Source organism: Zootermopsis nevadensis, unplaced genomic scaffold, assembly GCF_977971745.1.
Source record: "Zootermopsis nevadensis isolate Lab colony 2312 unplaced genomic scaffold, Znev_1.0 Znev_ptg000023l, whole genome shotgun sequence".
NCBI classification, from domain to species: Eukaryota; Metazoa; Arthropoda; class Insecta; order Blattodea; family Termopsidae; genus Zootermopsis; species Zootermopsis nevadensis.
In genome coordinates, this window is record NW_028259155.1 from 7,544,595 (window position 1) to 7,560,451 (window position 15,857).

The following is a 15,857-nucleotide window of genomic DNA, read 5'->3' on the forward strand; positions in this document are numbered from 1 at the left end:
CCCATCATACTCCCACTTTTTGTCTAGTATCTGGCAAATGTAGAAAATTTGATGACTTGTAGATCTGTTATGACAGAACCCACACTCATTTTATCCAGTAATTTAATAATTTATAAAGCTATAACTCAAAACACCTGTGCTTCTTAGGGATGTATTATTTGAAAATGATCCTACCTTTACAAAGTATAACTTTGTATAATAAAAGGGATGTAACATTTTGAGAATCATTCTCCAAGCAAAAAACATATCTTAGTTTTACCAATGATGGGCTCTACAGTTTGTCACATTAGTCGTTGGACATTCCTTGGTTTGGAAGTTCACAAGATAGAAATTTCATCTTAAGAACAGTCGCAGCTCATCTGAAAGCAAGTCACCTTCATTGTCTTTCATGGGTCACCTGTTAGTACCGCTTCTTGTGTTCATCTCATAAGTGAAACCACGCGAATGATTTGTGAGTAAAACAGCCAAGCAGTCACCAAACCCCACCTTGCATTGCTTAATTTATTTTTTGATTGGGCTCATTATGCATTCTAGCTTTTTGTCGATAACAAAACACTAAAACAAAGCGTGCGTACCACTGCTTGCAGAATATCCTATGTTTTGAAATTTATAAGAACTGTTTCTGTTCTCAGAATATAACACAAACTTTCTATCATCATGTAAGACTTGAGGTTCTCACAGCGGTGAGTATGAAGATATCCGTCTTCTGGGTTATTGCGCTGCGTAGTCTGGTCGATGTTAACCAACGTTTCAGAGGTCATACTGCCTCCGTCATCAGGGCGATGAATATTCATATCATCATGTTCGTAGATTTAATTATTCGTGTTTTTTTCCGTCTAATCACAATTGTATATAAATAAAATTATACATAAGATATTAAAATATCATTTACATATTTGGTATATCTTTTTACTACATGTTTCGGTTACATCGAACCATCTTCAGGTGTAAAGTTAAAAGTTAAAAATTATAATCTTATAAACTAAAACTTAATTACTGTTGTTGTGTAACTTCTGATGATGTTTACATCCAAATTCATTGGAGTGAGGTTCAATGTAACCGAAACATGTAGTAAAAAGTTGTACCAAATATGTAAATGATATTTTAATATCTTATGTATAATTTTATTTATATACAATTGTGATTAGACGGAAAAAAACACGAATAATTAAATTTTAATTCACAATATGACACAATTATATCAACTTATGTTCGAAGATGTTGCACACCGACTAACACGCATCTGAGAAGACAGAAATTACTACGGACTAACAAGGGAACCATCAAAGCTGCACCACAGTGAAAATGATAAACAAGGACAGTTTACAGTGGTTAGACATGACCACACGCACCTACGGCTATCAAAGGCACGAAAACAAGAGACTCGCTCACATGTGTAAATGTGTTTGAAAATGTGATATGATATAGAACAAACAAAAAAATTATGAACAGTAAAAATCAAACCAGATAACCCACAGCCAATCAGGAGGTGGCTGCACCTGGTCTGGATAATAACCAGCGCACCAGCTAACTCAACTGAGAATGTAATTCTTGTTCCCAGTCCATCATGGTGATGTCCAGAGAGTACCTTGAAATTCATTAATTCCAACAAAGCTTGGGATTGAAAACATTTCTACAACTAATAACTACATATTTAGAAATAATGTAAGTTACATATTTCATTTTAGGAATTTAAACCACCCACCAGATTCCCCTTAGGGGCGAAACACGCCCGCAGTTCAGGATCTTGGACGAGATACAAACACCTCCCACCAAAACTCTTCCTTGCCTTTCTTAAACGTTCCAACCAGTAGGTGCGTCTCTGGAGATTTCCAGCATCCAACAGCAGGCTTTCTCCACCGCTTCTGCAATGAACAAAATTAGTTTTAATATGAACCCCTGTCATTATAAGTTTCCATGTGGCAGTTCATAAGGGTTAAACTAGGTCACAAGTTCTTCCTTTATAATCAAAGAATTCATAACTTATGAACTGCCTTAATATTATCATTTTCACATTCCCCTTCCTATTCTCTTTAATTTTACATCAGTCCTTGGTAAAAGATGCTTTTGTGTAAGTTACTACATGCGTCATGTTCTCTTACTGTTATCCCGATATATCTCGAGTTGATGATTTTTGGAAAAAATATTAACCCAAGTTAATCTGGGATATATTTTCTTCCATTACATTATTACTAAATCGAGTTACTTTATGCTAGCTGCAGTGACATTTCTGAGCTGTGATTGTGGTCTCTCACTCTGAGAGAGGAACACAGATTGCAGGTGTTTGAGAATCGGGTGTTGAGGAGGATATTTGGGCCTAAGAGGGAAGACGATGGGGCGTGGAGAAAACTGCATAATGAGGAGCTTAAAAATCTGTACTGCTCCGCCAGTATTGTGAGGGTGATTAAGTCGAGAAGAGTGAGATGGGCGGGGAATGTAGCGCACATGGATGGGACAAGAGGTGTGCACCGGGTATTGGTTGGGAAGCCTAAGGGGAAGACATCTCTGAGGAGACCTAGACGTAGATGGGAGGATAATCTCAGGCGGGATCTATGGGAGATAGGAGTTGAAGGAGACTGGATTTCGTTGGCCCAGGACAGGGTCCGGTGGAGGGCTTTGGTTAATTCAGTGATGAACCTTCGGGTTCGGTAAGCCATTTAGTTGGTTGGGTCCACTATTTAGGAAGCCTGAGGGGAAGAGACCTCTGGGGAGACCTAGACGTAGATGGGAGAATAATCTCAGGCGGGATCTACGGGAGATAGGAGTTGAAGGAGACTGGATTTTGTTGGCCCAGGACAGGGTCCGGTGGAGGGCTTTGATTAATTCGGTGATGAACCTTCGGGTTCGGTAAGCCATCTAGTTGGTTGGGTCCACTATTTGGGAAGCCTGAGGGGAAGAGAACTCTGGGGAGACCTAGACGTAGATGGGAGGATAATCTCAGGCGGGATCTATGGGAGATAGGAGTTGAAGGAGACTGGATTTCGTTGGCCCAGGACAGGGTCCAGTGGAGGGCTTTGGTTAATTCGGTAATGAACCTTTGGGTTCGGTAAGCCATTTAGTTGGTTGGGTCCACTATTTGGGAATCCTGAGGGGAAGAGACCGCTGGGGAGACCTAGACGTAGATGGGAGGATAATGTCAGGCGGGATCTATGGGAGATAGGAGTCGAAGGAGACTGGATTTTGTTTTTCCGGTGGAGGGCTTTGGTTAGTCCGGTGATGAACCTTCGGGTTCGGTAAGCCATCTAGTTGGTTGGGTCCACTATTTGGGAAGCCTGAGGGGAAGTGACCTCTGGGGAGACCTAGACGTAGATGGGAGGATAATGTCAGGCGGGATCTATGGGAGATAGGAGTCGAAGGAGACTGGATTTTGTTGGTCCGGTGGAGGGCTTTGGTAAGTCCGGTGATGAACCTTCGGGTTCGGTAAGCCATCTAGTTAGTTAGTTTGATTGTGAAGAAGTTAATTTTTACAAACAATGGAATGTGACCTGAGATAACGAAAGATAATAATCATTACAAATATATAAACAATATCTTGTAAAGAAGATTGCTGTCAAAACCTCAAATCCTACAATATCTTACACAGTGTGATCAAACATTTTTCATCAAACACATATCATTAATTTCATTTTTATGAGTGCATTCCAAAGAATAAATAAAAAATATGATTCTTTCGAATCACAGTTTCATAAAAATATTAAGGGAGGGAAGGAGTTAATGCATGATGCCTGGGCAGAATCAGTGAGTGACTGCCGCTGATTTTAATGGATTCTGTATGACCTGCCACAGAAGCCAGTCCAGGAATAAATTATACCTAAATGAAGCTACGTATAACTGAAAATTCTGTATTTACACATTTATGCGTTCTTTACCTTATACAAAATTGAGCATCGTCAGTTTTCTGAGCATCGTAGTGGAAAACTGCACGTGAAATATCCACATCTTTTATTGGTACAGGATCCTGTTCAGTCTTATACACGTACAACTTGCAATTATCGGGTGACAGACGCAGCCATCGAGATTTTCCCGGGACCCTGTCCCATCCAACTGTCATGTAGCCACACAGTCGAGGCTGAATTTGCTGAGATTCTTCAGTACTACTCTTCATCTTTAACATCTGTCAGTATCAGATACTGAGTTCTATAATCAGAATTATTGAATTCTTTAATCAAAACTTTCATTATGATTAAGCTTATCATGATAAAATTCAACAATCAAGAATCAATAACTCTCACATTGATAATAAACACATCAAAAACATTTACAAAGGCAAGAAAACAGATATCCAAAAAAGAACATCTGTGGTTAGACCAAGGAAAAGATGGTCAGAACAAACTCTGGAGACAGAACACGTTTAAACCTGATACTTGAATGTTGATGACTTATGCAGGTGACAGCTGTCTTCTGGGTTGTTGCACCCCGTAGTCAGGTAGAAGTTTACCAACGTTTCAGAGGTCAGGGCTAACTTCGGACTCATCACCATGAAAACCTCAGATCCTACCTACTTATAGAGATGTTTACAGTGACTATGTGTTACCCCAAACCAAGATGTCCATGTTGAAGAAAAAGTCTTCACAATGTTCAGAAACATGAATACATTCAAACTTGTAAACAAAGTCTGCCTGGCTTTAAGAGTGTTTCGCAACAAGACTGTGTACATGTACCTAATATACACATTAACCTCTTTGTCCACTAATACCTGTTTCAAGACCTCCCACATTATCACAACAATGATCTTCGAAACCACTGTTGCTTTTGATATCTAAGCTGCATATTATTCCTTTCGAGTAAAATAATATGAGTCCACAGTTCCTTTGAACCATAGTTTGCTTTGAAGCATTCTGTTGACATCCCAGTCCTTGATGTGGTGTGAACAAAACCTTTGAAATTCTTTCACATTCCACTTACCGCCTGCTCTATATAATGAGGCTTCCTAAAACCCCCTAAAGATGGCAACTGCAATGAAAACCTACAGACAGTTCCATCTGTGCTCCACAAGGCAGATGACGCGAGAGAAGGATGTAGAAACAGCGTCTGCTTCTTCTTTGAGCAATAATAATTAATCATCTGTTATAAAAATCCCCATCCATTTGTTGGTTCACAGTAAAACTCTTTGTTTGATGTCTAGCTAGAAATATATATTTTATACTACTACTATCATGGCAATACCTGAAATTTGTTTTAGCATCGTTGAATGTATTACCGGTTTTAGTCTATAAAACAGTTTGCTGCAAAACCAATGTTATGGAATATAACTAGTCACACTCACAGCCTCTAAACCACTCAGCAATGAGATGCATAGTATTCTCTTTTCCTACTGAACTAAAATACACACCATACGCTGTACAATCCTTCATGTGCAACAAACACACCGCAATCAAGTCCACGACACAGAGTAAGCACTCTTGTTCATTTGTGCCTGTCATAATAGTCCATACAGCAACAATTTCCACATTCATATGACTCCTGCTCTTGGCAATGGTCACAGCCTTTCTCAATTTTGTACCTAAAATCTGTATTGTCCAGACGCGCACCCCCCCCCCCCCCCTTGATCGTCCTTACTTGGAGCTTCACTTAATGTTCCCATAACACTGGCAGAATTATCAAGGGTAGCATTAGCTTTGTATATACAATAAGGGACATCGTACCCGGGAATACAATGTGACCACCTAACCTCCAATTAAGTAGCATTGATTACTGATAGGATATCACAGTGCGTGGTATATTGAGATCGAATCTGAGTCATGTTTAATATCTTAACTTGCAGAGTGCCGGTATTTGAACGTGACATAAATTGTAGTTTATAGCGTTTACGTATGTACCCCATTTTCGAAAACAGTGTTATTAGATACGTAAAATGAATTGGGCCATTAACTTCATGCTCACAAGAAATAACTTAAAGTGAAAATATAAAATAATTATTCTGGCTGGCTGATTTTATTCGTACCACAATTACACAGGTTCGCAAGAGCAAGCTTCTCAATTTTGACCTCGTAAGACATTAGCAAATTACTGACTTACGTTATGTCTCTAATTTGTATTACCTAGCATTGTCACTCCAATTCCTTCACTTTCAAGTTTGTGTTCAGTCTACTCCGCGATCGCATTACAATCATTCGATCTCCTTTACACACACTTCTACTACTTCATAATGTCGATTCGCCTGTGATCATGCATCACAGTGATGGGTGTAATCGAATTATTCGATAACAAACCTGTTCAATAAATGAAACCTCACAATAACGTACTCAATATTTTCGAAACTGTTGTGTATGATTACATTGGAAAGGAAACGCAGAAGGAAAGAGTTTTCTTCCTGTGTAACCCAATTTTAGTGGAAAGACCTTTGCTACGTATCCCACTCTTTACGTAACAGATCAAGTGAATTAATTACTAACAACGCAGGACTGTCGTTATTTGCATCAAAGTGGCCTGGTTCTAGAATTCCAGTATTTTCATATTTTCTGGAATTCCTTTCCAGTCAGAATTTTAGATGTTTTGCATTTTCATCTCGTACCCGTAACATGAACTTCTTGCAGATAAAACAACATAATTTTTTTCATAGACATTTGTTTCACAACTTTCTGCAAGAGGTACTACAAACAAATTTCAATGTGGTCATTCAAAACTACAGCATACATGAAACTATGGAAAGTACATGGTAGCTTTTCTCTGACAAATTAAAAATCCTGTACTTTTCATCATTTCTGTACCCTTCCTCTTGCTGTGTCATGTTGATGTATTTATTGAAAGTACCCTATGATCTCTCTTCATACAAATAAAGCTTAAATAGCAAAACAAGGGGGTTGATTTCAGAGACAATTACACATAAAAAAATGTCAATACAGAATTGGCCCTATTTCCAACAATTCTGGAGTTATGGACGTTTTGGAATGTTCAAACAACAAATGCCTACTTGAATGTACTTTGACAAATGGCAACACTGGTGATGGTTTCTGCTGAAGATGTTACCGATACTGATACTCGGTTATTTCTTCAGTTAGTTGTTTCTGATGCACCAAAATTATTTAATAGGCAGTAAAATATTGTTTGGAACATGAAAGGATGTGTACTGAAAACTGTGACAGATATTCTGAACACTTATGATTTTTCTCATAAAATTAAGAAATAAATTAATCAGATTAATATCTTGAATTTTTCCTGTGCAAACTACAATACCTACACAAGGGTTAGAAATAGGTTCATCTTTTCATTAACGTTTTTGCTCAAAGTTACCCCCTGTATTCCTTCTCCAATGTATGGCAGACTAGTTGTGCAACACTCTGTGTCATATCCTTAAACAGCAAAGTTACTATTGGTTTTCAAGACATTGCATCTCTATGCACTCATAATTTTGTATTACATGACTGTTCTAAACATAATGTTTGAACCGTTTGAAACAAACTGGTAGAAACTGGTTGCCATAAATAAGTTATTATTAACAGAAATCCGTATTATTTAACGTTACATATTTAGTAGACCATAGAATTAAATGACATTTACTTAGTATTAATAAGCAATACAAAAATTGCGAACAATTTGTGTGTTTTAAAAGCTCAACGATACATTTCTAAAGTTTCTGTTCATGACATATTCCTTAATTAGAAGGAATATAAAACAAAGTTCTAATACTTACTATTTACAGTCCTAAGACACGATAGACTGATGACCATTCAGGCTATATAATTTTATTTCCAGTAGTAAATATAAGGAAGGTATTAAAATTCACCTTAAAGATACATAGTGGGAAGAAGTAGATTGCATTCATTTGACACAGGATCATGACCAGTACCAGGCTCTTGTATAAACAGCAATTAGCCTTTTGGGACCATAAAAAGGCGTAGAGTTTCTTGACTAGCTGAGGGACTATATATTGGGTTCTCAAGGACTCTCATTCATGGAGTTACTAGTAAGCACTGTATATAACTGACATACAGTGCAGAAAATGGAGCAAACTCAACTAACTAGCTAAAATCTCCCATCCTGCTTCAAAAGGCATCATAAAAATCATCTAGCAGCAGGCAAGGAGTTTGGTTAACCATTGACCTGTTCTAGCCTCATCCATCCAAGTCTCTTTAAAGGTTATCTTTGTTCCCTTAAACCATGCAGCTTGTAATTTATTAGCAATTTGGGATGTCCGTTTGCATTCTGTCAACAGGTTGAACTCGACATCTTTCACGTTAATAATTTTTTCTTCATCGCAGTTCCTGCTTTGTCATGTTAACATGCCATTGTCGTCAGCGCCATCTAATATCATCAGTCGAGCTGAAAGTGCAAATGAAATAAGAACTGCAGTGGTGCGTTTTCAGCAGACATATATTGCACGTGTGAACAAATCTGCAATTTTCTAAGGTAAATGAATGATGTGCTCCTACAAGACAAAACGTGACACCGTCCAAGTCCACAGAAACGAGTGCAACATCACTTACAATCAGAACCTGATGCAATGATGATAAAACTTTTAAATGAGGAACAGGTAAAGGTAGCAGCAATTCACAAACACTTGTAAAATTTTAATAATTCATTACACACACACACACACACACTTTTATATTTGTTCAAATAATTTGCTATATTTTATGCCATACACATTTCTGGACATATTATGAGAAGGAATGGATTAATGAGTGATATCATCGAAGGCCAGGTTGAAGGAAAGAGAGGACTAGGAAGAAGATTGATACAGCTAACCGACGACCTTAAACAAGGAAAGAAGATGAAGTTCCAGGAATTAAAGCGAGAAGCCGAGAATAGGGACAACTGGAGAGCTCTTTTTGGGCAGAGCAATGGACCTGTCGTAAGACAGAACACTTAATAATAAACACATTTCTGGTATTTCAAATTATAGCATGAAGGACTCGATTTTGAATATTCTACAACTCATCTGTTTTGATAATGTCTCTAAAAGTATGTTTTCCTTTGGCAGTAGTACTGCACACTCAGTTACAATCTAATTTCAAAATACTGTACATTCTTTAGAGGGATGATATCTTTTCACACAGCATAACAATACCAAAACTGGAAATCAGTGACAAAAAACAGCTTCCCACAGTGTTCTGTCAGCATTGTCTAACGTCTCTTCTTAAATCAGGGAATTCACAAGAATGTTAAGACTCTTATGATAATACACACACATGCATACTAACACTACAAACATGCACTTTCAAATTATTTCTGTTCAGAATTTCTGTAAGTAATTAACAACAAAAATTTTACTTCAGGTTTTTTAAAAAATTATAAAAACTTGTGGACTAATTTCATATACTAATCTTCCCTGTCTCCAAAGTAGTAAGATAAATGTATCTTTCTCTATATAAACCAAAAATATGTGCTAGAGCAGATTTTAACACATTATATTGACACCATTATGCAACCAGGTCTTTAAAACGTGGTTAAAATTCATATTTTAAAATGTATCCTGACTTATGTACAAACAGTATGTATACCACAATAAATACAAAGAAACAGTTCTAACCTGAGACTCCACCTTTAAGGCACAGCATGCAGCATTGTCACACTGCACTGGAAGCACTAGCTCATGAGGCCATTTCTAGTCCTATTTGTTGGAGTTGTCTAATTTTCAAAGTCATCCAGAAGCTGGATGATATTACCACTTCAAGTTATTGTTTTCCTATTGGTCACATGACACAGTGAAGATGGCGGTACAGTTGAACACGGCAGATTTCAGCACTCCGAATTTTACTCCAACCAGTTGAAAGCATCATGTTTTGCTTTCTGAGTTAAGCACTCCTGCTTAACGCCCAACATCATGTCTGTACTTCACAGTCTCTGAAAAGAGTCGTCTTTTATGGTCGGTAAATTTGTGGGTTTAATTTCTCTTGATTCTTGTTGCAACTGAAAAGAAAAGTGGATTTTATTGTCTGGAATATCTCCTACAATAAATATTTTTGGCTTATTTGATTCTGCTATACTATTTTCTGAATGTTTATTTGTAATAAAAACACAAAGGGCACATTCAAATACTGCATATAGACAGATTTAAACATTGTTCAAATGTACCCTAATAGAGGAATGTTTCATAATCTACTGTAATGTGTTGTACAAGTAAGTAATTGGGTTTATAATATATTTAAAGGTGAGAAAATAATGGATGCATACACTTAAAAGCACAATAAACCTGATGTATCATATTTCAATAAGGCCATCAAAGCTGTATCTATCACTACATGATGCAGCTTCAGTGCAATGGAATGGCCCACAAAGCACTATATTATGGAGTTGAGAAATCCAAGGCAGGTGGAAGTGTTTTTGAACAGTGGGACAACGTATAGCTTAAAGTAGCGGTCAGCAAATCTTTAATCATAACTAGGAATTGATGTCGATAGATCAAATTATCAAACAGTGTGACATAAATGCCTGTATGATGTACAGATACATAAACTTGCCTATGACTATACAACAAAACTGCCCCGCAAATTTCCGAACAGTTGGACTGAGAACAGACGTGTAGAAAGTGACTCACTGCAAGGTTTCATGAAATGACATACAAACCACAAGCTTAGAAAGCTTGGAATAGTTTTCTTGTGTTGCCGCATTCAGTAAAACAAATGCCATGGGCATTTTTGACAGCCTACAAACAAGCTCTTCAGTCTGTGACACTGGAGAATGTACAATGTTGATAAAACAGGCGTATCAACACTTTTACAGGCTTCAAATGTTGCCGCTCAGCTGGGAACATGAACAGGCAGTTTCAGGAAAGGAGGGACAATGATTGTAAATTCTGAAAGAATTTAAGGTTCAATGACAAAGTGATGTCTGGTACACATCTTGGAAGTGGCCCCTAGTTTTGAAGTGTTAGAACATGAAGAAACATGTTTGGACATGGACACAAATGGAAATTTTCTTTATACTCAAACTGACTCAGCCCGGTGTTTCTGGAGGCCCATACCGAGGCACCCCAAGTCTCTTGGCCAAAATTAGTAGTTACAAGGAACACATTTTTATATAAATTTCTCAACACATTAATTTTGTTTGCTTCACATTAAAAAAATAATGTTTGTGTCTACAAACATGCCCCTTTGCTCTTCAATGGTACCTCTGAGGACAGGGCACATTTCAACAGACCCATAACCATAAATTACTGAAAAGAGGAACTTCAGTTTTTTCATTAAATATGTCATGTTGTTAACTTAATTTGTTAAATAAAACAACATTCCACTTATTTTCCATTCCAAGTCAATAAATATGTATTGCACATACGTATATAATTTTGTTCAAATGTAACCCCCCCCCCCCCACCTCTCATACTCAATTAATACTTTAATACATTACTGAGAATCACAGAAACCCATTCGACTGCTACATATTTTCAAGACGCACCCGCTTATTGTACAAAGTACATTACCAGTTTTGATGTTCACTCTGCCAATATTCTGAATGGGATCCAAGGAATGAATTCTGATACATTTCTATTTTCATGTGAGTGCAGAATATATGAATACAGGAAAGGAATTCTAATATATTTCTTTGCATCTGTCCACACTATATTCAAGTCTTAATAAATACAATTTATTATTACTCCTACAAATTCTGAATATACAACTTGCGTACTCATATATATCAAAGTATGTGGTATAAAATTACGTCTCACATGTAAGTCTATTAGTTTACAGAGGAACTGGTATGGAATTTCACAATATGTACACCCACGTGACAAACGTACGTTGTTACGTGTGTTGAATTATGTTCTGACAATCTTCAGTTCTTTACGTCTTGAAAGGTTAGAATAGATGGTTATAGTAAGGAAATGTATCACAACAGAAAATTTTTATACAAAATACTTGTAGCTCCCAACATTATAAGTGCACTTGCATGAACTTATGGGTGAAATTATTCACAATATTGCAGGCCTTTTCTTCCTATGGAGCACATGTAGTGTATAATCTAAATAGTTTCTAGCAGCAATCATATGCTTTGAATTCCACTAATACTGAAACTGATTACTTCTCCATATAAATATTTTCTTATACTCTTACGTTGTTTATCTGCAAAAGGCAGTCTTTAGGAACAGACATTTCAAAAAATTGTATATCTGTACCACGTGTATATATAGATATAAGATAGGAAAGATTATATTTTAATATATAATACAACCCAACCCATTTCAACGCTGGTACAGCAGCCAAAGAGAATAAAGGTAGCTTGCAACTTTCTACTGTGTATACTGATTCAGGGATAAGAGTGTTTTGGACAGAAAGCAAGGTTCTTTTCATTGTTTACTGTCCAAACTGGCTACACACCATATTTCTATTATAAAATTTAAAACCACAAGGGTCTCAATACTGAAACAGGATGAAGTTTTCTGTCTTCTGGGTTGTTGCGCTGTGTAGTATGTTAAACATCTACCATACTACACAGCACAACAACCCAGAAGAGAGAAATCTTCATACTCACCACTGTGAAAACCTCAAATCATACACTGAAACAGGACTTAACATTATCCTGTGAATGTAGTAAAACAATAATAGCTTTTTTTCTCTCTCTACTTTGATGCAAAACATTACATGACTAGCAAATTTTCAGTTATCCTTAACTGCAAGGGAGTAGAGGACTTGAACTCTGACGATATGAGACTGCTAACTGGACTGTACAAGAACTGCAAAACAAGACCGATAAAGGTTAAGAATTTGCACTTGGCTAACCACGAATCTTCACGTATTTTACAGTAATTCATAAAATCCACGTATAATCAATTCCACGCAGCAGGCTTTCTTGAGAAGCTGACGGTTACTCAGCTGCTCAAGAAATTTCTCTCTTCTTATGAAACAAGAATACGAAGCTACTTAAATCCAGTTCACACCCTCATATCCAATTTAATTAAGGTTAATTTTAAAATTATTATATGTCCAGGTCTCAATGTAATATCTTCCTCCCACTTTTGTGACTAACATTTGTATCCATCCTTCATTTACAGACGCGTGCTACGTGTTCCACCAATCTCATCCTTTTTGGTTTGAAGACTGCTAGTATCTGGTAAAAAGTACAAATTATGAAATTCGTAATTATCCAATTTTCTCCATCCTTCTTATCTAACCCAATTTCCATTATTGGGTACTGTTAGGTTAGGTTAGATTTAATTAAGAAACCAATGGAGTAGCTTGGCAGAAGTGGCCTAAAATTAAATTAATACGCTGCTTCACATGCAGTATACTGTAACATTTTTAAAAAAAAACAACAAAAAACTGTCTGTATGTAAAAAATGCAAACAAACATTTTCATTAAAGATGAATGAATGAAACTGGTACATTTTTATTCATACTAAAAGAAGAAACAAGAATACTAAAATTAATAGTAAGTGTGGAAGAATACATGAACTCACGACAACCTCAGCCACATAAAAAAATACCCGCTGAATTTAATGCTTGCATAAAAAAAAAGTGGAGTGTGAGCAAACTGAGCTACTGGTCCCCATGAGGAATGACGAATAATATCCAATGAAATCAGTGGCGAGTACAAAAGCAATGTGTGCCCTACCGTCCACAACAGGCAACACACACGCTTCTACGTGATTGACCTTACATTCAATGCAGAAATTAAATAATTCCAGGTTTAGTTCCCACTAGAATTTAACCAAATTATTTTGTAGGATTTGAGGTTATCACAGTGGTGGGTATGACGATTGCTGTCTTCTGGGTTGTTACGCCATGTAGTACGGTAGATGTCCACCAACGTTTCAGAGGTCATACTGCCTCCGTCATCAGGGTGATGGTGGACATCTACCATACTGCACGGCGTAACAACTCAGAAGACAGCAATCTTCACATTATTTTGTTTTATCATGAACCAATTACACATTAATGTAAGTTTAAGTGACACTTGCATTATTGGTAAGATTAGTGGTTACATAATTTTGAGTCTGTTTGAATAGAAGAGTCAGAATCTTGGACAAGTGTTAATAATTGCCACTTAACTCATAAGTATATAAATTTAAGACTGATTTGTAAACTGCTGGAATTATTCAAGCACTTTTGTAATTTAATGTCTTAAAAAAAATGTTTTAATTCCTGGAGACACATAAAAAATAATATTTCGTGTTATGATCACCCAGCAACACGCAAATACCATTTGCAGTTTCAACAGCATCTGTACAATTTTGAATCATTACAGATTCATAACCACTATCAAATACTGATGACATTCACTGTTGAAACTAACAAGAGTACAAAAATATGGTACTTGCAGTGACGTATAGTCAATTTAAAATGGATTCAAAGATGTAGCAGTTCAGTGGACAGTCAGATGAACAGAAGAAGAAGAAGGAAAAAAAAACACTTATAAACTAAAAATTAAGTACTGGACTAACGTTCCTCACTGAATATGGATTACTCCCACAGACGTGAATAGGTTTGTTTATCGTTAATAGAGTAATAAAGGAAGAGGTAAAGATGGCAGCTCAGGAGTTGAGCTCAGTAATATGCATGAATGTCTCACATTTTACTATGAAAAGCAACTACTTATTTAAAATAAATTCTATAAGTAGGATTGGAGTAAACTGAATAACATAGCTTAGACATACACAACCGTCTGAGCTTATGACAAGTGTAAGTTACTGATATTACAATGGATATAAATGACACAATACTTTCACATTCCCGTCGTAACACAATTAAAATGCATATAATATAACTGCATAATCATAGAACTACAGGGTGGGTGGGAAGTAAGTATGCATTGAGAAATGGTTATAACCTCTATATTTCCAATGCATAGCGATTATTTAATGCCTACTTACTTCCCACCCACCCTGTATATCCTGTAAAAAAAACCATATGTTTTCACCATGATATTAATTATTAAATATTCTGAGTAGCAACAAGATTTCATTCTGAACTCAACTAATGTTACAACTCAAAAAACTTGTGCATAATTTCTCCCCTACTTCTTTACGCCGTGCAGTGACCTGATACATGATCACGGAACCTAACCACTGCACTCCGCATATTTTATGTATCTCTGACTGACAAACTATTCTAACTTCTGTTCTAAATTTCTTTTTGTTATAGGACAATGCCACAATTCAGACAATGTTGACACCTCTACTTGATTTCAATGAGAATAAAAACAAAGCATTCTTTTACACACTGGATGGTACATACTATAATTCAGTTACTTTAAAGTTAATTACTCTGTTTGAGGTAAACATGGTTTGCAAATCTTATTTTGAATTCAGAAAACAATGAAACCTTGTGAAGACTGTTACAAAAAGAAGTATTAAAATGGCATTATAAATACAATCCTTGCTACAGTGACCACAATGAAACTCAAGCTGGACACACATCATCCTGGCCAATAACAGTAATAAGGATGAAACACAACTCAAAAATATTTTGTGGTTGCGTATTTTCTGTCAGAAAAGAACCGTCACGTTTGAAATGATATGAGATCCGAGGTTTTTGAGGCAGTGAAAATTTTGAGTGTAGTCTTCTGGATTAGGACACTGTGTACTCTTGCAGGTGGTTACCAATGATTTGAAGGAAGATACTGCCTCCATCCTCAGGGTATAAGTGAAGACAAAGGCAGTTATGTTTCTCAAAAACATTGGTAACTAGCTACATGACTACTACATGCAAGTTGCCATCCTAGAACCACTCAGACTATCTGGTTGCATCAAGGTTGTGCTAGCAGGAATTCTACTGACCGTTAAAGGAACATCAGTAGAGTATACCGTTATTATTAACAACCTCCCTCTTCCTGCTTTCTGTGAATTACTTTGTTAATCCTGTTTGTACCAGTGTTAGCCACTGCTGACATATCACCTCACAGAATACAAATAGCAACTTGATGAAAGATTGGACTGGCGCAAGTGTTTCTCACCACACTCATACAAAAATATTCTTCCA

General features: G+C 36.6%; 1 protein-coding gene and 1 long non-coding RNA gene across 4 annotated transcripts in view; one reads left to right on the forward strand and one right to left on the reverse strand.

Moving 5' to 3' along the window:
* The window catches only part of LOC110831922 (TBC1 domain family member 2B), a 28,978-nt gene extending 22,600 nt beyond the window's left edge, over positions 1-6,378 (reverse strand). The window contains exons 1-3 of one of the 3 annotated variants that reach the window (XM_022068440.2): positions 6,213-6,378; positions 3,870-4,137; positions 1,706-1,865 (exon numbers count right to left, since the gene is read on the reverse strand). In XM_022068440.2, coding sequence (XP_021924132.2) covers positions 1,706-1,865; positions 3,870-4,114 — 405 coding nt within the window. In that variant the 5' untranslated portion in view covers positions 4,115-4,137; positions 6,213-6,378. Of the gene's footprint in view, positions 1-1,705; positions 1,866-3,869; positions 4,138-6,041 lie in introns of all 3 variants that reach the window. The other 2 variants (XM_022068438.2, XM_022068441.2) reach the window with 2 other exon arrangements.
* A 588-nt stretch (positions 6,379-6,966) lies between these two features.
* Positions 6,967-9,471, forward strand: LOC147872897 (uncharacterized). Its single transcript, XR_015536722.1, has 2 exons — positions 6,967-7,186; positions 8,202-9,471. It is a non-coding gene; the product is annotated as an uncharacterized LOC147872897 (long non-coding RNA).
* The last annotated feature ends 6,386 nt before the right edge of the window (positions 9,472-15,857 follow it).